Below are 27,197 nucleotides of genomic sequence, written 5' to 3'. Positions count from 1 at the left end.
TTTTGGATAAATCTTTTCCATTTCCATTACATTATTTAATTTAGACCCAGTGATGTGCTCACTGGGTCTCTGTGCTTTTCTGTGAAAATTCAGGCAGATCATGGCTGGTGGGGAGGGGCTGTACATAGCCTTCTGAAAAAATCATAGCAACCTGCCCCAGCAAGTAGTAGGCTGTTCCTTGGGAAGAGTTATGTAAATATAAAAATGCCTTAAAGTGTTACTAAACCCAGAATAGTAAAATCAGCCTGTATATGCAGAAAAGCATGCTTGTTATACTCACAGTGGAACCTAAGGGGTTAATCCTCTGTGTAAAAAGTCTGTTTGAGCCTGTCTTCTCTGATTCTCCCCTTATTTTACTGTCCCCAATCCATCTCCTGATAGTACAGAGCCTTTGGAGTCACTCTGCACATGCTCAGTTCGATGTGTTTTGCTAGAGAGTTTTTTTTTTTTTCTTGGGAAGGTGCATGTGATCAGCACAGGGCCAATCAGCACTGTCCAGACAGAGGGTCAGGGGTCCTGCAGCCTCATAGGACAGTCAAAGTAGAACAAAAACTCCTCCTATAAGCTTATAGACACTTATAGAAGTCAAAAGACTGCTATATACTGGTGGTGAGAAAAAGTATTTAGCAATTTATACTTACTAAAATAATTGCATTCCCATGTTCTGTGTACTGTGGGAGATCAGATATAGTGAATGCAGGGGCCTGGGTGTAGTAACACTTTAATGGGTGGTTGTCAGTCTTTGGGGAATGCCATGCCTTATTTATTTATTTATTTCAGGTACTTATATAGCGCCATCAATTTACGCAGTGCTTTACATATACATTGTACATTCACATCAGTCCCTACCCTCAAGGAGCTTACATTCTAAGGTCCCGAACTCACATTCATACATACTAGGGACAATTTAGACAGGATCTAATTAACCTACCAGCATGTCTTTGGAGTGTGGGAGGAAACCGGAGCACCCGGAGGAAACCCACGCAGACACAGGGAGAACATGCAAACTCCAGGCAGGTAGTGTCGTGGTTGGGATTTGAACCAGCAACCCTTCTTACTGCTAGGCGAAAGTGCTATACACTACACCACTGTACTGCCTAGTGTCACAGAGATTGATTTACTGGAGAATGCAGAATCTGGTGCAGCTCTGCATAGAAACCAATCGGCTTCCAGTTTTTTTTTTTTTTTGGTCAAAACTTAATTGAACAAGCTGACGTTAGAAGCTGATTGGCTACCATGCACAGTTGCACCAGATTTTTGCACTCTCCAGTTTTAGTAAATTGACCTGATGATGTCATCACATGCCTGATGAAGGGGACCTGCAAGGCCCCGAAATTTTGCTTTTGTAATAATATAATGTGATCGCTGAATAAAGTTTTGGACCTGTTCTGGAGATCTTTGGTGTGGTAGTGACATACTTCTCGCTTTGAATGTCTTCGGTCTCCAGCCAGTGGTTGCCGCAGCCCCCGCTTACATTTTCAGCCATGTTCAGGAATGTGTGCATTGGGAATATTCTGACTGGAGTCTGGAGGAGTGGATGTTCCTAGGCAGGCTGCTTTTCCATGCAGACCAATCAAGGTAAAACCCACATGCAATGCTGAGCCTTTATGATGGGAAAAAATAAAATCCATGATGAATGGAAAGGGGCCAGCTAGGGTCAGCTGAGAAGGAAAGGGCTAGATCAGGGGTCTCAAACTGGCAGCCCTCCAGCTGTTTTGAAACTACAAGTCCCATGAGGCATTGCAAGGCTGACAGTTACAAGCATGACTCCTTCAGGCATGATGGGGCTTGTAGTTCCGCAACAGCTGGAGGGCCGCCAGTTTTTGAGACCCCCTGGTAGATGATGCTCCAGCCAGGAAGTGAGGAGGGCTCTGTCTGACTCGCTGTAGCTTCTAATGCACATTGTGAGAAGTTGACAGTGTGCAGTAAAATTTCAGTTCAGTTTCAGTACAGGAGAGGAGCCTGTACAACTGTGCAAGACTGGAGTTCAGATTTAATAAAATGAATTGGCAGCCTTGCCATGGTCAGATCATAAAACATGCTTTAAAAGAATGGCCAGGCAGACGCCGGACTCTGCAGCTTTAAAAAAAACAAAAAAGACATTGCTGGTCTCTAACGCTCTGTAATAGCTCTGCACAACAACTGCTTGTGCTCGGCAAACAGCGCTCGGTAATGGCACAAATGACCCGAGTGCGGCTATTATCGGATGGCTTCGAAATGTAAAATTGCTGCGGAATGTGATTACTCTGCTATTAGCACATTGAACTGCTCGGCTCTCATCTGCATTATGGATATCCTGCAAATTGCTCCGTCACCTGCTCCGCCTCCTCCAGGTTATTCCGGGCTCAGAGAACCCGCACCGTAAATCAAAGAGGCCCCCTGCCAGCGTCACTCAGAAGTGAGAAGGAAATTGTACCTGAAAATAGCCATAATATTTGTGCTGTATGCAGTAATTCCACAGCAGTCTCCAGCAGCAATATTTTTATTACCCTCCTGATCCCACTTCTCTACCCTTCTACACACAGTACAAGCCCTGACGAAGGGGGCGGGCTCAGACTCCCGAAATGTGTTGGCTACTGCTACAGGTCTTGTGTGTATGGTTTAATGGAAATAACCAATGTTTGAACCAGTAACGACCCGTCAGTTAGGGGTGCCCGGCCACCGCCCCCTCTATCCACACCACCCCCTATATGAATAGATAGAACTCATGCTATGAATGAATCTATCCATGACCGCCGCGGCCTCCCCCTATTCATGGGTCCAGTCCCTTTCAGGGCGCCGGGCGCGTGAATTACAGAGGCGGGGTTTTTTTTTAAGCACCTCATTAGAGCCATGGGCTCTAATAGGCTTCAAAATAGGGTGGGCTCCTGGTGCAGAGCATTGCACCATGAGCCCACCCAGGTGTTACAACAGCGAATGAATATTCACTGTTGAAACACTGATCCTCAATACGGCCAATCAGAAGCAGGTCTGAGACCTGTTTTCCGATTGGCCAAAAAGAGAAGAGTCCCAATTGGCTGCCAAGAAGGAGGAAGGAAACGGAAGCAGCCGCGATGCCCTGGAGAGCAGGGGAAGGGAAAGTCACCGCTGAGCAAGGGAAGCCGGCAGTGAAGCCCGGGAGAAGCGCTGCCCATCATAGGGGGGTAAGTGCACCAGACCCACCCGACCGGTGGGGGGGGGGGCGCTACTGTTTGCCGCCCCCTCCTCAATAAAAATTACCACCGGCCGCCACAGGATGCACCGCGTCCTCACTGCCTGTCAAATGCTCTCTGAAAAGAGAACTGAATGCAGATCACACTTCAGAGACCTATGCAAGTGTTAGCGAGCTCTCAACCCTTCAAAGTCTGCAGCACTGTGCTGCACCCGTGTGCATGACATGTGGTTGCAGAACTTTCCCATTGACCTGAATGGGTTGCGTTTGGCAGCGGTTACTGCCTGCCAAATGTGACCTGTGGTATACTTTTTGCTCCGCTGCACCGTGACGATGTGTAATAACGTTGCTGGTGGTAACATGCGGCTGGGCAGTCAAAAAGCAGTAAACCATGGTTAAACTACAAATTTTTACTGCTCCCCATCTGACTGTATTAACAAGGCCCTATAGAGGTATTCTATACACTGTACTTGCACCCCATTCTGTCCATAGATAGTACAGCATGGACCTGTACAAGCCAATGGCCTGCAGATGATCTGTCCTTTGATTTTGAATGTTGGTATTTTGTAGTGGGGGGTGATGCTGTGGTTTGTTCAGGAAAAGGTCAGAATAAAATAAACATGGACAGTTCCCTCTCACCCGGCTGATCAGATAGAACATGGAGCCAGCAGATGGGATAGCAGGAGTATTGGTATGGCTCAGACTCTTGCTCCCTGTCATTATAGACATTATCTCTCAATCCCAGTCACAATTGTCATCCACTATCAGGATACACCGGGATAATGCAGGTAGAAATCCACAGGAAGGACGCAGCCACAGTGATGCCGCGTCTGCTGCGCTACCTCTCCTACACAGACCAGGCCATGTGCTTAATTGCCTTTCATTTGCAGGAAAGTGCGATTAGGTGCGCTGTGATCTATTATTACACCATTCACTGTTGCAGCTCTCATCCAATTAAATGGCTAGAGAGGGAAATGAACCACCACTCAGGGCTGGAAGAGAAAATCTTTGCTGGAGGGGAAAATAGTGCAAAATAGTTCCGGCATCTATTTATTCTGGTACAAAGCATTTTAAAATTATTAAAACATTTTTACATTTTGTGCCTTTTTTTTTTTATTGAACCACCTTTTGCTTTAATTCCAGCCTTAGTCTGTTGGGATATGTCTCTACTAACTTTGCACATCTAGACTTTGTAATATTTGCCCTCTCTTCTTTGCAGAACTGCTCAAGTTCAGTTAAATTTGATGATTACTGTTTGTGGACTGCAGTCTTCAAGTCATTCCACAGATTTTCAATGGGGTTTAGGTCTGGTTTCTGACTAGGCCATGCAAGGACATTCACCTTTATCTCCTTCAACCACTATGTGGTCATTTTTGCTGTGTGCTTTGGATCATTGTCATGTTGGAAGATAAACCTTCTTCCCATTGACAACTTTCTGGCGGAGGGTACCAGATCTTTCTCAAGAATTTGATGGTATTTTGCCCCATCCATTTTTCCTTCTATCCTGACAAGTACTCCAGTCTCTGCTGCAGAGAAACACCCCCATAACACAATATTACCCCCTCCATGCTTTACTGTAGGAATGGTGCTATTTGGATGGATTTCCGCCAGACATATTGTTTGGTGTTGAGGCCAGATAATAACATTTTAGTCTCATCTGACCATATCACCTTTTTCCATGTGGACTCGGAATCTTCCAGGGATGTTTTGGCAAAGCTCAGTCGTGACTGTATGTGGCCTTTCTTGAAGGGTGGTTTTTTTCTTGCAACCCTCCCATAAAAGCCACATTTGTGGAGCATTTGTAATATTGTTGTCACATGCACACAATCACCACTCTTTGTCATAAATTCCTGCAACTGCTTCAGAGTTGCTGTAGGCCTCTTGGTGGCCTCTCTGACCAGTTTCCTCCTGGATCTTTCATCCAGTTTGGAGCGAAGTCCTGATCCAGGGAGGGTCTGTTCTACCAAATACCTTCCACTTCTTAAAGTGGTTGTATACCCATTTTTTACATTTTTACCTACAGGTAAGCCTATAATAGGGTTTACCTGTAGGTAAAATGATTATCTCCTAAACCTGTACGTTTTAGGAGATCTTCACTTTGCATGCAGCCGCTGACGTCAGCAGATTTTGCCGGGAAGAAGTCTCCTGCACGCATGCGCGGGAATGACGTCATCGCGGCTCCAGACACTCACAGCACCGGAGCCGTGAACCCGGAAGACACACAGAGGGCAAAATGTCAGCTCCCTCGGCGTGGACAGGCCTGCGATACGGGGACCTCGTTCTAAGGTAAGTATTTCATGATCAGCTAGTATGTGGTGCATACTAGCTGATTATGCTTTTGCCTTACAGGGTTTTTTTTTTTTTACTTTACTTTTTTTCTGTGGGCATAAAACCAATTTAATAATAGACTTCACTGAGCTTTTAGGCATTGATAAAGTTTTTGATTTTATTTGTATTTATCTCCTGACTTGTGCCTGTCCACAATTTTATCCTGGAGATCTTTTGACACTGACTTGCCATCCGTAGTTGATTGTTTGCTTCAGTTGCACTTCCAGGGACATGCTCCAGGAAAGCTCTTTTCATGCTGAGCTAATCAACATGACTACAGCTGATCACAGTTGAAAGTCAAATGGCTTTGTGTGCCGTTGAGAAGGTTATATGCTACACCTGATTGAGTCTACTAAAAGTTATTTTTAGGAGGGGAGGGTTATCCTTTTTCCAACTCAGTGATTTTGTTTTTGAAATTTTTATATTTTTTTCTAACTGACATGTTGGTGTTATATCTTTCACTTGGATGTTATAAGTTGCACTAGTAAATACAGCTGGATAAAACAAAAACTGTGGCTGTCTTCATTTCAGGCTGCAAAGCAACATGTTATTATTTTAAATGGGGGGGGGGGGATTCTTTCCTGTACCCACTTTATATGTCTTTTTTCTGTCTATCTTGTTAGGATATAACAGACCTGTCCGCCCGCAACCCCCCCCCCCCCCCCCCCCCGACATGTTGCGTACAGAATAAAGCTGTATTTTTTCCTGCGTGTCTGTTCTCTCTCTGGTTTCTGTTGTTCTCAGGGAGGACTAGGTAGGAAGATAATGTGCATCATTTTAAGGCCAGTTAACTTCTCCAGTGAGGGAAGAACAGTGAAGCACAATCACTATACAGCATTCCTAGGAATGTAGGAAGCAGAGATTGCCTTGATAATGAGTAAAGATGTCTGCCCCATAAACATATACGGTATAATCACACATTATAGAATGAGGAACAATGTTTATGAACAGATACTCATAGGATCACTTCCACTAAGCTGATCTCCTCCATATATAAATCAGATAATGGTAATCTAATGACAGACCCTGTGATTGGTTGGTGTTATGTTACTGGTGAATGACGTTCTCGATATGGGCCTGGCTGTGCACTGATGTTCCCTGCACTCCACTCTCTTGGATCTCCAAACAATGCTTCACCCGCTTGTTTAACCCATTAAGGGGAGGCGCCTTTAATGAGAGTACAATTAGTGATGGCTAATTTCCCTCTTGTCGTGAATTAGACACTTTACACATACATTATCCATTATTAGAGATACGTAATTAGAAGACGTTTAATTAGCAGCTAGTTCTGCCTATAATTAAATTATAGAAACCAAGCTATTAAAATGGAGCAGTCCTGGAGCTGCTGCGGAAGAGGCCATACATTGGGGGCACTGCTTTGTTATAGGCCCAACGTGGAGTGTAAGCTCCTATGGTGCAAAAACCGATGTCATCAGGTCAGTGTTCTCTGTACCACACTATGGAATATGTCACAGCTATATAAACGTATAAAAATAATAGTGCGTGACTGTGGTGGGGACATTTGAGTGCAAGCTCCTCTGGTGCAGAGACTGATGTGACTGGCTCAGTAATCTCTGTATGGCACTGTGGAATATGTCAGAGCTACATAAAAGCTACATACATGTATAATAATAATAGTGTGTGACTAGGGGGGGGGGCATTAGAGTGTAAGCTCCTCTGGTGCAGAGACTGATGTGACTGGCTCAGTGATCCCTGTACAGCACTATGGAATATGTTAGAGCTATATAAATGTATTATAATAATAATAGTGTGTGAAAGGAGGGGGCGGGGGGGGGGAGCATTAGAGTGTCAGCTCTTCTAATGCAGAGACTCTAGTGCAGCTCAGTGATCCCTGTACAGCACTGCAGTATACATCAGAGATATATACTGTAAATGTACTGCAATGAAAAAAAAGTGTGCGACTGCGGTGGGACATTAGACTGTAAGCTTCTTTGGTGCAGAGAGTGAAGTGACTGGTTAAAATCAGGGTGAATTTGATCTAAATCAAGTTGATTTAAATCACTAGTAAAAAGGCTTAATTTAAATCAACGCAATTGAAATCATAATTTTTAAAGAGCAACTGTCATCTCTGTCATCTCCTCCTCTGACCCCCTGTTGTCTCACTGACAGTCCCATTCACTTTAATGGGACGGTTGGTGATGTGGCAGTGACACAACAAGGTGAGGGATGTGGCGGCAGCAGGTGATTGGATGCGGCTAACAGGCGCTGCCATGATGGATCTGAAATGACTTGTAAGGACTCATTCTTGCTGGTAGTTAGAATCTTTAATATTTGCAAACAAAATGTAGGTTTCCTATTTAGAATAATAAGCTGTCAGTTTAGTAAAACATTGATAGCAGAACCGATTCAATCATACAGTTTGTAGTGTACATCGATTTGCAAAACAATGGGATAAAGGAATATTCCTGAACTTTGTTTTATCTCATGGTTACTGTGAAATTGTGTGAATGCATCAATGCAGTGCATGTTATCTCAGCTTGCAGAGCTTGGATTCATTGAATGAGTTTACCAAAAATGTAAATATTGCAGAATATACAGCCTCATGCTACATAACTAAGCTCTGTCTCATGCTAAATAAACTAAATTAGTAATTAATCTTAAATAGAAAACTATCTTTAGATAGATTTTTACTCCAAAAGCATTTTATTAAATTAAATTTGATAAAAATCAAAAAAATCAGATTTAAATAATAAAAATCAGATTTAAATAAACAAAAAAAACTTTTTAATTTATTTATTTTTTAAATCATCTATTTTTATCCACCCTGGTTTAAATGCTTTAGTTATACTGTATTCAGTTGTTCATTTTTAAATTAGAAATCTTTTGTTGTAATCTTAACCTGTTGCTGCCCACTGAAAACATATGCGGCGGCAAAAGGGTGGACTTTACCGCCTACACGCCTCACATGGGTGGTCGATGTTTATGTGCTGACAATGTGCTACCAGCATAGAGACTGAGCTGTAAAGGACCGCTCTCAGTCCCAACCCCTGACCGTCTCCATATCATGTAACCATTGTGACAGCCAATCACAGAGGTCACTTGATCAATGACCCTTTCTTTCCCCCTGAATTTTTAGAAGCTTTTAAAGGGACTCCGGGGTGGGCAGGAAGGGGGTTAAAGGAAACATTATGGTTTGTTTTCTTCTGGTTATATTGAAAATGCTCTCTGTGTTTTGTTTTGTTACTTTGTTCCAGGTGTTAGATTTATTTGTTTAACTTTTTATATTTATTAATATTTTATATTAATATTATTACAAGTTATATATTTATAGTTTCTTTTCTAATATCCTTTTTATCTTTCCCTACAGCAACTCATGCGAGAGCGTCAGCAGATGGCGAGTCGTCCTTTTGCCTCGGTGGATGTGACGCTAGAAGTCGGAGCGGAGCAGGTGGAATGTTTACGAGCACCGGTGGAGGTAGGAACTGCCAGATCCATCTGGCTTTATTGATGATATGGCAACTTTATATGATTTTAGTAATCATTGAACGTGTTGTTGGTTAATAGCTGCAATTTTACAAGGCCAGGGGTGAAAAGAGCACGGCCTATCTGACTGGGCCCATAACTGAGGCATGGGGCATGGAGCGCCTCGGTGATGTCACTAGACACAGTAAAGTGTACCCCGCTGTTTTCTTGCAGCCGCCGCTCTTTAAACATGATCACACCTCAATTATTCGGCTCACCTTGTTTTGGAACGCACTTCTATTAGTAGTTTTCAGTGCGTGAAGCTGCACTCCAGTGCTTCCTCCTCATTTGGGAGTTTGAAGGAGTATCAGCGCCGAGCGATGTTTTCATTTGCGGCTAATGGCCATGCTATCGACTCTCGAGCTGTCTTAATGGAAGGGAGAAAGTGGAAATTGCTGTGCGTAGTGTTACAAGAATGCAATCGCCCGTGAAATGGGCCCTTTACTGTCATCCACAAAGAGGCAGAAACATGCAAAGATCACAAATGGCCCGCTGTGATATACAGGGTGCCACGTTCCCCACCGCAACGTCACTCGCAGAAAGGAGGCAAAGGGTGACAAGGTGGTCGGTGGTGTTCTGTCCTTTTCATGGTTCACAAAACCGAGTTTTACAGTCAATATCTTCATGTGTACCTCCCTGGAGTCAGTGCCAATGTGTACCTTCCCCTGTGTGTGCCTCCCTGGAATCACCACCCGGGTGTGCCTCCCAGGGCTACTGATAAGGCAGTACAACTGGTCCTGTTGTACTAGGCCTAGGCCTCATCAGCTAAACCAGGGGGCCCAGGCAGCTTTATTGTTCATTTCTGCCTAAATTAATAAATTGATTTTTCTAGACCACACCCCCCCCACTCCTACTTGCTTACCAGGACTTAAATTACATTTCTCTGGGCCCCATCATGTCAACAGGGGGGCACAGGAGTTGGGAGCAGAGGAGGGACTTTTTTTTTTTTTCATTTTTGGGTTGTAGGCAGATAAAGTCAGTGCCGCTTTTCCGCTGTACCTCTCGGGGGCGGAGGCGGGGTTGGCGGGTCCATCAAGAGGACTGTACAGGGCCCCATGATTTCTAACAGCAGCCCTGGTGTCTCCCCAGGGTAACTGCCCATGGTGTCCCTTCCTGGGGGTGACCGCCCATGTGTAACTCCCTGAGGTGACAGCCCATGTTTACCTTCCTGGGGCGAGCTCCCGTGTGTACCTTTCTGGGGGTGACCGCCCATGTGTACCTTCCTGAGGTGACAGCCCATGTGTACCTTCCTGAGGTGACAGCCCATGTGTACCTTCCTGAGGTGACAGCCCATGTGTACCTTCCTAGGGGTGACAGTCCATGTGTACCTTCCTGAGGTGACAGCCCATGTGTACCTTCCTGAGGTGACAGCCCATGTGTACCTTCCTGAGGTGACAGCCCATGTGTACCTTCCTGAGGTGACAGCCCATGTGTACCTTCCTGAGGTGACAGCCCATGTGTACCTTCCTGAGGTGACAGTCCATGTGTACCTTCCTGAGGTGACAGCCCATGTGTACCTTCCTGAGGTGACAGCCCATGTGTACCTTCCTAGGGGTGACAGCCCATGTGTACCTTCCTAGGGGTGACAGCCCATGTGTACCTTCCTGGGATGACAGCCCAAGTGTACCTTCCTGGGGCGACCGCCTGTGTGTACCTTACCAGTGTGACCGCCCGTGTGTACCTTCCTGGGGTGACGGCTCGTGTGTTTACCTTTCTGGGTTGATCACTCATGTATACCTTCCAGGGGTGACTGCCCATGTATACCTTCCCGGAACAACCGCCTGTGTGTACCTTCCCAGGGTGACTGTTTGTGTGTACTCTTTAGGCGTCACTACCCATGGGTATCTTCCCCTGGGATCGCCACCATTATGTGCCTTTCCGGGGTCACTCTTGTGTGCCTCACAGAGGTCACTGCTCATGTGTGCCTCCCCAGGGTCACTGCCTGCATGTACTGTACCTGCTAAAGTCTTTTATTAATAATTTTGATAGATATTAAAATATATTTTTATGGCATAAAAATTCAGTAGGCTTTTTTAAAATACATCCATGTGCACCTAAAATGAAGACGTTCAGAGCCACTCTGTGTAATACCATTGCACAGAGCAGGTAAGTATAACATGTTTTTTATTGTAGGAAAAAAATTTAACCTTTCCAACTGTCCCAAGAGCTATATATAAAAAGGACTTACATTTGCCCCTTTACCATGACCTAACCTAACCCACCCTCACCCTCCACAGTTGCATACTACCTTGGTCAGTTTGTTTATATGCAACACCGCAAGACTCAATGAGCTTTAGTGCCTTTTAGACTGTTACAAGGTTGGAGATGAAGGGAGAGTTGGGGATTCATCCGTATTTTCCTTTCAGTTGTCGTCCTTTACTGTCATCCACAAAGAGGCAGAGACATGCAAAGATCACAAATGAGCTATACATGGAAATACCCAAACAAGAACCTTCATGGAAGAAAGAAAATCACTTTTCTGTTTCAATGTATGTATTGGTTTTACAAATCAGTTTAGGAAATCAAAAGCAAGCATGTAATTTGTCCACACAGGGGCTAAAGAGTGATCAATTATTACAGAATAATTATCAAGGGTTACAATCATGACAACCAATGCTAAACACCTCTAAACCATGGGATGATACCAATAAGTAACGAATGCAAATTAAAAAAAAAAAAAGAAAGGCCATATTCCAACGGCCTACAGTCACCCCAGGGGTGGCACATCTCCTGCACCTAACCCCAGAGGATGGCAACTGTATAATATAAATAAGAATAAAGAGGAGCTAGAAAAGAGGGTAGAGGGAAATAAGAAAGGACCAAAGTCTAGAAAAAAGGAGAGAGAAGGGAAGGGGACAACTCAGACTCGGAAGCAATCAGATAAAGCTTGAACCAGCCTTTTTGGAGTGAACACACTCATAGGAGATCCATGGTTCCCAGACCGTGGGAAATTTAGAGTGAAAATCACTTTTAAATTGTTACAGCTTCTATGACACTTTAGTAATTGGGTTTACATATTGTTCCACCTGCAGCTGTCCTTTAAATTTAGCAGATCTGTTTTCTGGGGGTCCTCCGCTGGCCATTACTTAATTGCAGTCGACATTCTTCAGCTTTATCTGTCTTCTGGGTTTGTTTGTTCAAGTCAGTGCTTGTCATATTGTAAGACGAGTCAGTAAACAGCGCAGAGTTGTTTATACGAGCCATGATCGGGGTCTGGGCCGCCTCATCTATATTGCAGCTGGAGCTCATATGCCATCCCCAGCCATGTACCTGAATTTTCTGGATTATATAAACAGCACGACTCCACAAATGGTGATCAGGAATTCCTAGCAAGCTTTGTTTACAGGAAATGTTTATTTCTATAATGGAAGAGAAGACGAGTACCAATACCGCAATAACTTCAGTTATGAGGGATGTTGTATGGGGGGCTTTAACAGGAACACACAGGCTAAATCAGGTTGAATTCAAACAGGGGAATTAACCAGGAAACTGCAGTGAGTGGTGTGCGCCACATAAACTAAGCAGATAGGCCTGTTTTAGGTCTATCTGAGCCACTCGCGTGTTCTTCACCTAATGACTATAATTAAATGCCGCAGATCTCCGCCAGATCAGATCAGGGGTACGAGATATAAACTGCCAGCATACTGCTCCAGCTGAACTGCCCTCTGTACTTTGTCACAAACATGGCATAGAACAGGTAGCAGATCACTTGTAATTAACAAAAGGGCTTACATTCTTATTTTTACTCAGGAGGTGCAGTTTAGAAGAAATATAACACCTTCACCACTATTTATTTCCCCCCCAAAGTGTTATTTATGCTCTACGCTCCTTTTCACACATTTCATATAGGCTCTCCTTAGCACCTTTGGTGGAACATAAGCTTGGTGTTTACAGAGCTCAGTAGCTCATACTGAAATAGAGGCACAAAAGCAGTAGGGATGAGCCAACAATTTTGCCCAACTTGATTTTGCTACAGTTACCAAATTCAAAATCATCAAAATTGGCCTTTGACTTCATCTTGCAGCAGGGTGAGGTGAAATTATTTAAGACCAAAAAGATTTTGCTTTGTTTTTTTTAATAACCAGTGAGCTCTTCGCCCTTGTAACCCCCTATAGACCAGAGCAGTTTTTACATTTCTGCAATGGGCCTGTTTATTCAGCATTAAAGTGGATGTGTGATCAGCTTTCACACACTGTAACTGCAGCCTCTCCGCCCCCTCCTTTGTGCTCCTGACAGATAAAGAAAGATTTTAACATTTTTGTGCCCTTTTGAAGGGGTGTAGAGAAGAGAAGACTGCAGATAAACAAGTAAAACCTATGTAGCAGGATTTGTTTAATCTCTGTGTATCATCTGAGGCTGTTCCCTTCTCTGGGTATATGTGAGGGTTTACACCCACTTTAAGCAGGCTGATTGAAAGAAACTGAAGCTATCTCTTTCTGTACATAAGCTGTGCTCACTAGCTATCCCATAGTGCTCTGAGAATCCCATGAATCAGCAGGTCTTGCTTAATCTACTGTATCTATTTAGGAGCAGTGTTGTGACTCTAGGACTGGACATCCGAACACCTTCCCCTCCCCTCTCATCATCTCCAAACCATAGAGGGGCAGGGGTTCAAAGTCCAAAGGTAGAGAGCACAGATCTCTATAGAATCCAAGGATTTTTTCTCAGGATGAACCAATGTTGTTTTTTTGTTTTTTTTTATGCACTTATCAACATAAATCTAAACAACTTCAATTGTTTACTTAAAGCAGAAGTCTTGATATTTTCTCGCCATCCTGGTGACATCTCTGGGGGGTTCTTTACTTCTTCTGGTGGCAGGAATTTCTAAAGGACTATGCAGAACTCACTCAATGATGCATGAGCGCTGCTCGGTCCTGAAATACTGTGATCCCACCTGCATGATGACATGGGGGGGGTTGTATACAATAGACTGGGCTCAGGGTGTCATTCTGCCCATAGAGGACTGCAAGTGCTGGAACAAGGGGGAAATCAGGAACCGCATTGGTGTTTGGAGTTGGTAAGTGAAGATTGGCAATATTAAAAAAAATCTACGTTCTACAGACCAAGATGGAGCAAATAAGAGAAGTCCATTGTAAGGGGTTTACATATACTTTAAACTCAGTCATGACTGGTTCTCTTTTTTTTTTTTTTTAACAAACAGTGGTGCTTTATTGAAAAAGAATACAGATTACAGGTTATGCAAGACGAAAAGTCAGTACATCAACATTGCCATATGCATTGAATAATACAACTGAAATAGAGATGTTGAGAGTGGATAGAGTCCTTGGGGACTCACTGCATACCAAAGTTGGTAGTATCTAGGTTCAGGACATGGCACATAATATAACGGTTTGCTGAGACACCATTGCTGTCAAGGTCATATAACGTTTTACAATTAAACATATACCCCATGTTTTAAGTGTTCAGGTTAGAGTCCAAGGTGCCCAGACCTTCTCAGACTTCCAATGGCAGCCCCTATGAGAATAGGTCATTTTATATAGAGGGAGGGCTGCATTGACCATCGCCTCCAATGCAGCCACCTCCAGTCTATGAGGAGGTAGCCATTTCAGTAGTATTTCCTTTTTGGCATAGTACAAGAGGTGTGATATAAGCAGCTTCAAATGATGAGGACACTGTTCATCGTCAGGGATTCCTAGTAGGGCTAGGGAAGGGGTGGGTATTAAGGTACGTTGTAGTCTAAGGTTAGTTTCAGCAAACACTGCCTCCCAGTATGACAAAATTGAGGGGAACTCCCAGAACATATGTAAATATGTACCCTGTTGTGATCTACAGCAGGGGCATACAGAGTCACGCTCTGGAAAGATCCTGTGTAGCCTCTCGAGGGTATAATATACACAATGTAAAAATTTGACCTGTATCAACTTATCCCAAGACGTGATTGCGAGCTTCGGGCCCTGCTCTAAGCAGTCCTCCCTATCTAGAGATGGGATATCCCCCTTCCAGTACTCCCATAGTTTCCCCATCCTGGGAAGGTCGGTGCCCAGAAGAGCGCCATAGAGGGTCGATAGTGGTTTGTGTAGGTCTCCGGGTGTCAAAAGTTACTTAATGGAGTCAACTTTGAGAGCAGGAGATCTAGGGAACTGAGCATTGGTAGCATGCCTTAGCTGGAAGTACCGGAACAGCATCCAGCCAGGAAGTCCGAACTTCTGGGACAATAGTGAGAAACTCAGGAGGGTACCTGTTGGCATAATATCTCCTAAGCGTTTTAACCCCAAATCTGGCCCATAGCTGGGGTCTGGAATGGTACGAAAATGAGTGAGTTTCGGGTTGCCCCATAAGGGTTGAGCAGGGGACAGCTGGCCAGGAGCAGAGAAATGTTGGGTGGCTGCCCTCCAGACCCGCCATGTAGAGTGCGTAGGTCCTGGCAGGAACTGGTCCCCGATAGATTAAATTACAGGGATCCATTAGAGATTTCAAAAAAGCCGCTTCTAGACATTTGGCCGCGATGACTGGTTCTCTTTAATTGTGAAGCTGCATATTCATTAGATGCAAACGCAGACAATAAAATTGTATTTCTTCAGCTTGTAGGAAAATTTGCTGGTCACAGAGGCTTGAAATAACAGAAAGAACTCATCTTGAAATTAGTTTCTTTGTTGATGTTTAGCCGATCCCATAAATGCTGCGTGAATTTCCACCAAACTCTGGATTAAATGTAAACAACCGATCGCGGCTGCCATTATGGTAATTATGGTTTGCAGATTGATCCGTTATAACAAGCAGTCAATCTTCAGAACATAATGACATTAATTGTGGCTGCGGTCAGAGTGTACATTTGATTTACACATTTACATTGTTTTTCCGGTAAGACGGAGGAAATATTCGCTGCAACAATCTATAATACAGCCGTGTCAGATTTCTGTCATTGTGTGCTGTGCACAGTACCACTTCTCCTGCCCTGTATGCTGGGTGTAATTCTCAGTATCTGTTCTTATTCTGTATATATGGACTCTGCACAGTACTACTTCTCTTGTCCTGTATGCTGGGTGTAATTCTCGGTAGCTGTTCTTATTCTGTATATATGGACTCTGCACAGTACTACTTCTCTTGTCCTGTATGTTAGGTGTAATTCTTAGTATCTGTTCTTATTCTGTATATATGGACTCTGCACAGTACTACTTCTCTTGTCCTGTATGTTAGGTGTAATTCTCAGTATCTGTTCTTATTCTGTATATATGGAGATTTTTATTTGTAAAAAACAAACAAGATACATAATAACAAACTAACTGACTGAAAATAACATAAATACAACAATTACTGACATGTTGTTTAGGTCAAAAACTTAGCAGTTAAAGGGCATCAATAGGAATAAATGTGACAATAAGACTCCTTTCCATAAATCTATACTTCTCCAACATTTCATTATAAGTCAGAATCTGAGTCACTCTGCTGACTACCAGTTTCCATATCAGATTCTGCGGATCCAGGATCAGAGGGCGGACGCCTTTTAGTGGGCGGGTCATCCTCTGAGCCAATCACATACTCCTTTTCCACTCTTTTTAATTCCTGCTCCAGTTCCTGGGCCCCCAGAGAATAGGAGTCAGCATCCGAATCTGATAAGGCTTCATACCTATTGGTGGAAACTGCCGTACCCACTTCTGGTGCCCCTTTCACTTTTTTAGCTGGTTTCTGCACTAATGTCCAGTCACTTTCGGGTTTACGGGTAGATTTATCTTTTTTATTCCTCTTCTGACCAGTGATCTTCACAGAGACAGGAACTGGAACAGAAGAGGAGTGTGGGGCCGGCTGCTCCTCAGCCTGCTGAACACTGTCCGTCCGCCCGGGAGTAGTCTCCTGGACCTCCGGGACCACCTCCTCCCTAGTCAATACAGCTCCATTCATTAAAGCTTCCTCCTCTAGTTGTTCTGCTGCTGCCAACAATTCATTGTCTGCAGATTCCCCATCCTTATTATGGAAGGCCTCTGGGCAATCCCTATGGAAATGGCCAAGCCCACCACATAGATTGCACTTAACCTTCTCACAGGTGGAACTGATGTGGCCAACCTCCCCACAAAGATTACACTTCAGGATCGTACAAACATTCGCCACATGGCCAGATTTACCACATTTATAACATAACCTGGGCTGACCTGCATAGAAGCAAACTCCTCTCTCCCGCCCAATGAAAAAGGAGTTTGGTAGGTGATGGGTAACATTGTTACTTTGCCTCAACTTAACAAGAACCCTCCAACCACCTGTCCAGATCCCATCACTGTCTTTAGTTTTTGTCAACTCAGAAACCATTTCACAATGTCTTCTAAGCCAGATGACAACATCCTGGGGGGGCACAGACTCATTTCAGAACATGATGGTAACATTTGCTGTGTCAGGTTTAGAGATGGGAATAAAGATGAAATTCCTCCAACCCTCTTTGTCCCGCAAACCACTGAAACTGGCCCAGAACCGGTCTAAGTCAGACATGAGCTTAAAGCTGACATCATAACCTTGTCTGTCAGGGAGAGTGATGACTGCCAGTATGTCTGCAGGAACCCCTATGCTTCAATCTGACCACATTCCTTCTCTTAAAGGCCTGACCAGTATAATTGTTACTGGTGGAAAAAGAAGGGGCCCCACGGTTCCAGGCATTCCGAGGAGGGACATGACCAGATGGACCAGCATTCCCTTGCGGAGCAGGTGGTGGATCCACCAAAGGGGGGAAATCCTGAGAGTTATTCTGAACTGACTCCTCCATCGCTACATTCTCAGAGCCCTCAGACTGCTGATGACCCCATTCAGATATACCAGCATGGATAACATCAGAATTATTCACCACATCAATATTAGTGACATCATTACTGCACCTCATATCATCATTACTAGCAGCATCATTACTAGTTACCCCAGTGTTACTCCCACCATGAACACCAGTCACCCCAGCATGGCTCCCACCATGAACACCAGTCCCCCCAGCATGGCTCCCACCATGAACACCAGTCACCCCAGCATGGCTCCCACCATGAACACCAGTCACCCCAGCATGGCTCCCACCATGAACACCAGTCACCCCAGCATGGCTCCCACCATGAACACCAGTCCCCCCAGCATGTCTCCCACCAGGAGTACTAGTGGCAGCAGCACTGTTCTCACAATCCATGTGCTGGGAGTCCACCATGTCACTCCTCTGAGTCTCCTGTACTGTGAATGTCTGCTGGGTTATACTGATGTTCCCACCACCCTCCAGAGCTGGAAGTCCAGCAGGAGGATCTACTCCAACCTCATTGTCCTCCAGAGGCTGCACAGTCTTCCCTTCAGGAGACACATGTGGTGGCTGCGTGCGTTGGACCGAATCCCCAGAGTCTGACTCTGTAGAAGACTCAATCCTTCCACTCAATCCCGCCTCAAATCGATCACGATTGTGGTACACCTCCGCCACTGGTCCCAGTTCTTCCAGAACAGTATCAATGTCCTTTGACACACCGGCCAGTTCAATGCCCAGGGAGTTCAGTTTGCTGTCATATAAAATTTCCTTCTTGGGGTTGGCAGCTTTAAGTCTATAAACACAGTCAATCTGCTTCTGGATCCTAGTCTTGGCTTTTCTCAGGGACGCCATTCTTTTTACAAGGAAAGGAATCTTGTCAGCCAGGTGCAGCGCAGGTTCAGACTTTAACACTTTCTGCTTCGCGGCTGCAGGACGCTTGAAATCCTGATCCACCTTCCCATTACCAGTGCTGGTCTGAGGGTCTCTGCTGGGTGTAGATGGTTTCACTTGGGCAGATTGTGGAAAATTATTACCACCCTCCTCTTTATTCTGCTGCAGCTTAGAACGCGATGAACGTCCCTGGCTGCTGCCCACCATTACACACTGTTGTAAGTTCTCTTTAATGGTTTTCTGTTCTAAGGAAGTTCTGGTGTATTTGCGAGGAGTACTGAGAGAAACCGATGTCTCTGCTCCACTCTGAGCTCTATGAGCTGCACTCTGCTGAGCTTGCTGTGGTTGTAATGGCTGACTGGATTGGATCACGCTTCCAGAACTTGGACTGTACTGGGTGGTATTAGTAAGTTCCTGGACTGAATGAGCCCCACTCTGAGGGGTTTGCATTGACTGTAATGACTGGCTGGATTGAGTTGCACTTCCAGAGTTTGGACTGTGCTGAGCGATAATAACAGGTCTCTGAACAGACTGAGCTGCACTGTGCTGGGCTTGCTGGGCCTGCAATGACTGGCTGGATTGAGAACTCTTTTGCTGAATAACATCTCCAGACTTCCTCTTATCAGTATTATCGGTACTTTTCATACAAACATTTCAATGTCTACTTACAGTCTCTGCAAGTGTCTTCCCATTCCCAGAACTCTGTGCTCCGGCTTCACCACCAACCACAGCTTCACCTGACAGTCCTTATGTAGGCCGGAAAGCCTGGGACTCTCCTGAGAGAGATCCCCGCCCAGGAGAGCCCAACCCTGGGCTTGTACCAGACATCAGAGGAGCTCAGCACCACACAGACTTCAGCTGCTCCACAAGCAGCCACACCCTCTGCACAGTACTACTTCTCTTGTCCTGTATGCTGGGTGTAATTCTCAGTATATGTTCTTATTCTGTATGTATGGACTCTGCACAGTACTACTTCTCTTGTCCTGTATGTTGGGTGTAATTCTCAGTATCTGTTCTTATTCTGTATATATGGACTCTGCACAGTACTACTTCTCCTGCCCTGTATGTTGGGTGTAATTCTCGGTATCTGTTCTTATTCTGTATGTATGGACTCTGCACAGTACTACTTCTCTTGTCCTGTATCCAGGGAGTAATTCTCAGTATCTCTTCTCATTCTGTATATAAGGACTCTGCACAGTACTAATTCTCTTGTCCTGTATTCTGGGTGTAATTCTCAGTATCTGTTCTTATTCAGTAAATATGGACTTTGCACCCTCCCAGTTCAGGTCTCTCCATCCATGAATACCACTCACCATGCATTTCAGAGAGAAGGGAAGTCCTCCCTCAGTTGTGTAATGTGACCAGAACCAAGGAAGAATTATGCACAATACCTTACTGGGTGTATTTTTCAGCATCTGTTCTTATCCTGTATAAATTGCCTCTGCACAATAGCACTTCCCTCATTTGAATATACCTTTAATGCCATACTACCACATGCCAAGGTACCTCTGCAGAGTGTGCTCCCTAATTCTAACCATGCACGGACATGGGGCAAACTACAAACACCCAAAAAAAAACAAAAAACTTAATGGAAGTACACAGGGTGTGTGTAGTATGCCCTTTACTTTTGCTGCCCCCCACACTTGCCTGCAATACACAACTGTCAAAATGACAGCAATAGTGCTGCTGACTAAAAAATAAACTTACTGTCTAACACAGTTTTTATACGGTATATACTGTACTCTTCAGAGATGGAGAGATACAATAAAGCATTATTACTTTTTGTATTTACAATGTTTCATTCATCTGCAGAATAAAGAGATGAGCTTTCATCTGCAGAAGATGTCAGTTGAAACAACCTATCAAGTAAAAAAACATTTTTTTACAAAAGATAACATTTGTTTCTGTGTACCTCCGTATTAACTTTTAGCTTACCCTAACTTAATTTTCTTTTCCTTCTCCCCTATGCTATTATTTTCCTATTGATTTTTTTTTATTATTTTAATATTTACACTGTTCTTCTTTTATTAATTTTGTTCAATTCTTTTTAATGTCAAATAAAAAAAAATCCTTGCAATGCTTTGTACTAGAACCATAAGTTTAGCAATATTAAATGGGAAAAACAGTAGAATAAAATGTATGCTTGTCAGGAAACGAAGAAATGCTGGACGGCCGCACACCGATACAACACCTTTATTGTGTCAATTGAATAAAATCCAAACAGTCAATCCATACAATGACAGAGGTCTGGGGGCAAAGGTAACACGTTTCACACCACTAATGGGTGCTTAGTCATAGCTTTAGATATAAAGGTGTTGCATCGGAGTGCGGCCATCCAGCATTTCTTCATTTCCTGATTATCTGCAGAGCCAGCACCTATGAGCCCTGGCAGAGCAGATGTGCTATAGGATCTTTGCCTAGAGCGGCGTGATTCCAAAACATATGCTTGTAGAGTGATACCTCGGATTGCGAGTAACACGGTTAACAAGCGTTTTGCAATACGAGCTATTTTTTTAAAATCCTGACTCTGTGAATGTTGTCTCGCAAAACAAGCAGGATTCAAGCCTCTGTGGTGTGCAGTACCGCATTTGGCCAGAGGTGCGGGGGCGCTGGTGACATTCGGAGCCGCTCAGTTGCACTCAGAGCCACTCGGAAACATTCCATTCACAAGTGTTTCCGAGCCTCTCCGAGTGTTTCCGAGTGCATCCAAGAGGCTCTGATCGGTTTTCGAGTGTCTCCAGCGCCCCCCACACTTCTGGCCACATGCAGTACTGCATACCATAGAAGTCAATTTGGAACGAATTATCTGAGTTTCCATTGACTTCTATGGGGAAACTCGCTTTGATATACGAGTGCTTTGGATTACAAGCATTCTACAAGGTTCCACTGTATCTGTATTATTTTAAAAGCCTTAGGCCTGCCATACATGGTTTGAATCTCGGCCGGTTCAGCAGGAACCGACCGAGATTCGAACCATTAATGGCCAGGCTGAATGTACCAAGTTGATTGATCGATCAACTTGGGTACAGCTAACCTGCTGGATTCGCTTCCGAATTCTGCTATAGCTGCTAGCAATAATCACTAAAATAAAGGCTAAAAAAGACTAAAAATTGAGAAAGATTGCAACTAAAGCAAGAGGAACCAGCACAAGGGACACATTCTGCCTACTGTGGGTTATGTCCCTTGTGCTGATTTGGAAAAATTAGAATCGCGCTACTTATAAGATTCTGACCAAAAATCAAACCGGTATCATAAATATACCAAAGATTGTGAAGAATTATGTATATGTGTATGACGTGAATGGGAAGAATGTGATACAAATCAAAAATTGCAATAAAAATTAATTAGTGCAAATACAACTTAATAAATGAAAACCAAAATCAGTAAGTTCATAGGTGATTAATTGATAAGAATAAACATCACTGTTGGTAAAATATAAGTCCATGAATTGAAAAAAATATGAAAAAGTAATTAAAAATCAGGATCTAGTGAACAAGCAAATGAAAATCACCAGTGCATAGTAAAAAAGTCCATGAATTGTGGACAAGCCGTCCTCAAAACGTTGTGAGAAAAAAGCCGTGTTGAATCCACCACCAAATCAGCAGAAATAAACTTACCAGAGTTCCATGATCCCCCATTACAGAGGATCAGGGAATGCATGCAAGAAATCACAACCTGGCTCCAAGGAACAGCAAACACAGTCACAGGTACTAGGCAGCCCCTTCCCGGCCGGTCAGACCATCATATGGATACCGTGGTGCATAAAAGATATAAACACTCCATAGTGTAAAACCTGGTGGTTGTTTTATTATTTAAAAAAGAGAAAGGCACTTACAATGTTGCAGTATAAAAGAGCCCGAAGTCTGATGTGTCGGCCGGAACACAAACAGGGTACAACCCGTCCTTCTGGGTAAGCGAATGGAGCACGAGGTGACGTCAGCACGTCGCTCCACCCTAGTGTTTCGTAATAAATTACGTCATCCAGGGGCACGTGCTGATTTCTCTGGGGTTTTTTGTGTTTTTTTTTTTTTTTTTAACAACGCTGGCCATAGATGGTGCAAATTCCTTTCCTGTAACCACGGGCTGTAGGAAAGAAATTTGCACAATTCCCCCATCAGCACAGACAGCGCTGACAGGGGTATCCCTCCTACTGGGCCACTGTCTTCTCCTGGTGGAGACGGCGTCCTCCCGCTCCTGCCCCCACCAGGAGAAGACAGTGGGCCAGCAGGGGGGATTCCCCTGTCAGTGCTGTCTGTGGTGTGGTTGCAGGAAAGAAATTCACACCGTCTATGGCCAGCCTAAGTGTAGCTAAAATAAAAAAGCTGAAAAATCACCACAAGGGACATAACCCACAGTCAGCAGGTTGTGTTCATTGTGCTGATTCCTCTTCTTTTAGTTGCAATCTTTCTCCATTTTTAGTCTATATATTGAATACAAACATAATTCGTTTTTTTCAAGACAATATCACCAAAAAAGGCAATAAACAATATATGTATTACTTTTTTATCGTAAGTAATGTCAAAGCTATTGCTGAATTAATAGGCTCAACAGGCGAATTAACAGGCGAAATGTAAAAATGACTCTGGTTCATAGGGGGTGTACATGTGTGAGAGCTGAACTGGATAAGCTATCTGAGTTCTCTTTTTAATCTAAAATGTTAAACTGGTTTTAGTCGGCTCTTTGTTCTCACTAGCTACAGAATATTTTTATATTGTACACGCTGACATATCTCTAAATGATTCTGCCCATCCCTGCACTGACGCTACAATCCTTCCCCGAGAAAGATTCACGTTTGTTTAAGTAAATATTGTAAATCTGGTGATGGATTTATCGATGTATCCAGAGTTACAGATCTCTGCTTAGCACAATCGATCCAGCGCACTGAATGATGCTTTCTAGAGGAATATAGAGCCGAGGTACATTGTATCTCATCAGAAGGCGATTGTGAGAAGTGATTGATTTTGCACGTGACTTGCGTTCATCTTCTGTGTCACCAATACGAGGAAACGCGGCATCAGCCGACAGAAGGCGGACGAGGAGGCAATAGAAGAGATACAAAAAACATCTCCCCGTCCCTCTAAAAACTGAAAAATTTCCACCTTCATGGGAAATTATATATTATTATATTATATATGATTATATAAGTTGCTATATTATTATATAGAAAACTGAGACACTCTGTAAAAAGAAAAACACAGCAGCAAAGTCAAGACAATGACTTCACACTGACGACAGCTTCTTCTCCAGCGTTCACCAGGTGGAGGAAAGTAGAAATTATCAGAAGAATTTTTTAACATTCTCAGGAAAAAAATATTTTTTTATTATTAAAATATTTATACTTTTTTTATTATTATTAAAATATTTTTGTAAATTATATATCTCTCCATTATCATTGCCTTTGCCCAGATGATGCAAAAGTGTAGTGGACGCTGCATAGAGACACAGTTGTCACAGAAGTGCATAGGAGTCACTAAGGAGACAGGATGCTCAAGGAAGCCCCAGAGATATGGAAGTGCTCTGGGCTGATCTTGGAGTCACTGGATGGCACATGAGGCTCTGGATTCACTCATGGAATGCACACAGGGGGGCATAACACAGGACCCCTAGGGTGTTCTGTATGCTGGGTGTAATTCTCAGTATCTGTTCTTATTCTGTATATATGGACTCTGCACAGTACTATTTCTCTTGTCCTGTATGTTGGGTGTAACTCTCAGTATCTGTTACTCCTCTTGTCCAGCGCACTTCCATTCTGCACCGTGTGGGGCCCCCCTCTGCGCTCCCATCACAGGAAAGAGACCTGAGAACTTGTCACGGTTTGCTGACGACTCCGGTGAGAGTTCTGGGAATGAGCGCTGTTCTCTGTATTAATATTTTACTTCATAATGGATTTTATGGGGAGAGAGGTCTGCACAATAAATCACGTATAACGATATCCTGAGATTACATTAGGATAATGCGTTCACAGCGTCGCGGGTCATGTAGAAATTACTCTGTGTAAACTTTTACGAGATGGTGGAGAAATATTAGGAAAGCTCAGAGGGCTGCAAGACGCAGCGACACCTGTGAGGCATTTCCTGAGGTTGCTTGGTGTTAAATTTGCCAGTTGTCACGAGACTTATTGAGGTGGCAAAAAAAACCAGACCCTCCCCAGATCTGCCTTTCGTCCCTAGATCTTCATTTCTTACCCAAATCTGTTGTCCATCCCCAGATCTTCCTTCCTTTCCCTGATCTGCCTTCTGTACTGAAATCTTCCTTCCATCTTTAGATCTGCCCTGCGTCCCCAGATCAGCTTTCGTTCACCAGAACTGCCTTCCCATTCCTAGATCTTCCATCTCTAGATCTTCCTCTTGTTCCTAGATCTGCCTTCCGTCCCCAGAACTGCTTTTCCTTCCCAGATCTGCCTTCCTTTCCCAGATCTGTCACCCATCCCTAGATCTTCCTTCCTTTCTCATATATGCCTTTCGTCCTTAAATGTGCTTTCCATCTTCAGGTCTGCCTTCTGACCCCAGATTTGCCTTCTGTTCCCAGATCTGTCTTCCCTCCCCAGATTTGCTTTCCCTCCCTAGATCTGCTTTCCCTCCCTAGATCTGCTTTCCCTCCCTAGATCTGCTTTCCCTCCCCAGATCTGCTTTCCCTCCCCAGATCTGCCTTCCCTCCCCAAATTTGCCTTCCCTCCCCAAATTTGCCTTCCCTCCCCAAATTTGCCTTCCCTCCTCAAATTTGCCTTCCCTCCCCAGATTTGCCTTCCCTCCCCAGATTTGCCTTCCCTCCCCAGATTTGCATTCTGTCCCCAGATCTGCTTTCTCTCCCCAGATCTGCCTTGCCTCCCCAAATTTGCCTTGCCTCCCCAAATTTGCCTTGCCTCCCCAAATTTTCCTTGCCTCCCCAAATTTTCCTTGCCTCCCCAGATTTGCCTTCTCTCACCAGATTTTCCTTCTGTCCCCAGATCTGCCTCCCTCTCCAGCTTTGCCATCTGTCCCCAGATCTGCCTTTTTGTCCCCAGATCTGCCTTTTTGTCCCCAGATCTGCCTTTTTGTCCCCAGATCTGTCTTCTGTCCCCAGATCTGTCTTCTGTCCCCAGATCTGTCTTGTGTCCCCAGATCTGCCTTCCCAGCCCAGATTTGCCTTCCGTCCCCAGATTTGCCTTCCGTCCCCAGATTTGCCTTCCGTCCCCAGATTTGCCTTCCGTCCCCAGATTTGCCTTCCCTCCGAGATTTGCCTTCCGTCCCCAGATTTGCCTTCCGTCCCCAGATTTGCCTTCCGTCCCCAGATTTGCCTTCCGTCCCCAGATTTGCCTTCAGTCCCCAGATTTGCCTTCAGTCCCCAGATTTGCCTTGCCTTCCCTCCCCAGATTTGCCTTCCCTCCCCAGATTTGCCTTCCCTCCCCAGATTTGCCTTCCCTCCCCAGATTTGCCTTCCCTCCCCAGATTTGCCTTCCCTCCCCAGATTTACCTTCCCTCCCCAGATTTACCTTCCCTCCCCAGATTTACCTTCCCTCCCCAGATTTGCATTCCCTCTCCAGATCTGCCTTCCCTCCTCAGATCTGTCTTCCGTCCCCAGATCTGTCTTCCGTCCCCAGATTTGCCTTCCGTCCCCAGATTTGCCTTCCGTCCCCAGATTTGCCTTCCCTCCCCAGATTTGCCTTCCCTCCCTAGATTTGCCTTCCCTCCCCAGATTTGCCTTCCCTCCCCAGATTTGCCTTCCCTCCCCAGATTTGCCTTCCCTCCCCAGATTTGCCTTCCCTCCCCAGATTTGCCTTCCCTCCCCAGATTTACCTTCCCTCCCCAGATTTGCCTTCCCTCCCCAGATTTACCTTTCCTCCCCAGATTTGCATTCCCTCTCCAGATCTGCCTTCCCTCCCCAGATCTGTCTTCTGTCCCCAGATTTGCCTTCCCTCCCCAGATTTGCCTTCCCTCCCCAGATTTGCCTTCCCTCCCCAGATTTGCCTTCCCTCCCCAGATTTGCCTTCCCTCCCCAGATTTGCCTTCCCTCCCCAGATTTGCCTTCCCTCCCCAGATTTGCCTTGAGTTCCGAGATTTGCCTTCCCTCCCCAGATTTACCTTCCCTCCCCAGATTTGCCTTCCCTCCCCAGATTTGCCTTCCCTCCCCAGATTTGCCTTCCCTCCCCAGATTTGCCTTCCCTCCCCAGATTTGCCTTCCCTCCCCAGATTTGCCTTGAGTTCCGAGATTTGCCTTCCCTCCCCAGATTTACCTTTCCTCCCCAGATTTGCCTTCCCTCCCCAGATTTGCCTTCCCTCCCCAGATTTGCCTTCCCTCCCCAGATTTGCCTATTTGCCTTCCGTCCCCAGATTTGCCTTCCTTCTCTAGATCTTCCTTCCATCCTTAGATCTTCCTTCTGTCCCCAGATCTGCTTTCTGCACAGATCACAAACAGAATCTGCCAATGGCTATGGATGTTAGTATCTTTCATTGAGGGTAGCAGGAGGCAGCAACACTTTTTAGGTGTTTTCTGAGGTTGCATGGCACTAAATTTGCCAGGAGACATACTGTATATTGAGAGGACAGAGAAACCCAGAACCCTCTCCTGTCCCCAGATCTGTCTTTCTTCCCTAAGTCTGCCTTCTATCCCCAGATCTGTCTCCTTTCCCAGATTTGCCTTCTTTTATCA

The 27,197-nt window shown here is 44.7% G+C and overlaps 1 protein-coding gene across 1 annotated transcript in view; it reads left to right on the top strand.

The window, feature by feature from the left end:
• ATRNL1 (attractin like 1) overlaps positions 1–27,197 on the top strand; it is a 968,544-nt gene that overhangs the window by 730,905 nt on the left and 210,442 nt on the right. Inside the window, exon 27 of the mRNA XM_073595827.1 lies at positions 8,808–8,915. Coding sequence (XP_073451928.1) covers positions 8,808–8,915 — 108 coding nt within the window. The remainder of the gene's footprint in view (positions 1–8,807; positions 8,916–27,197) is intronic.

The sequence above is a fragment of the Aquarana catesbeiana genome, linkage group LG08 (assembly GCF_042186555.1).
Source record: "Aquarana catesbeiana isolate 2022-GZ linkage group LG08, ASM4218655v1, whole genome shotgun sequence".
In the NCBI taxonomy this organism is placed as follows: domain Eukaryota; kingdom Metazoa; phylum Chordata; class Amphibia; order Anura; family Ranidae; genus Aquarana; species Aquarana catesbeiana.
Note: the sequence above shows the minus strand (reverse complement) of the source record. Positions and strands in the feature narration are given on the sequence as shown.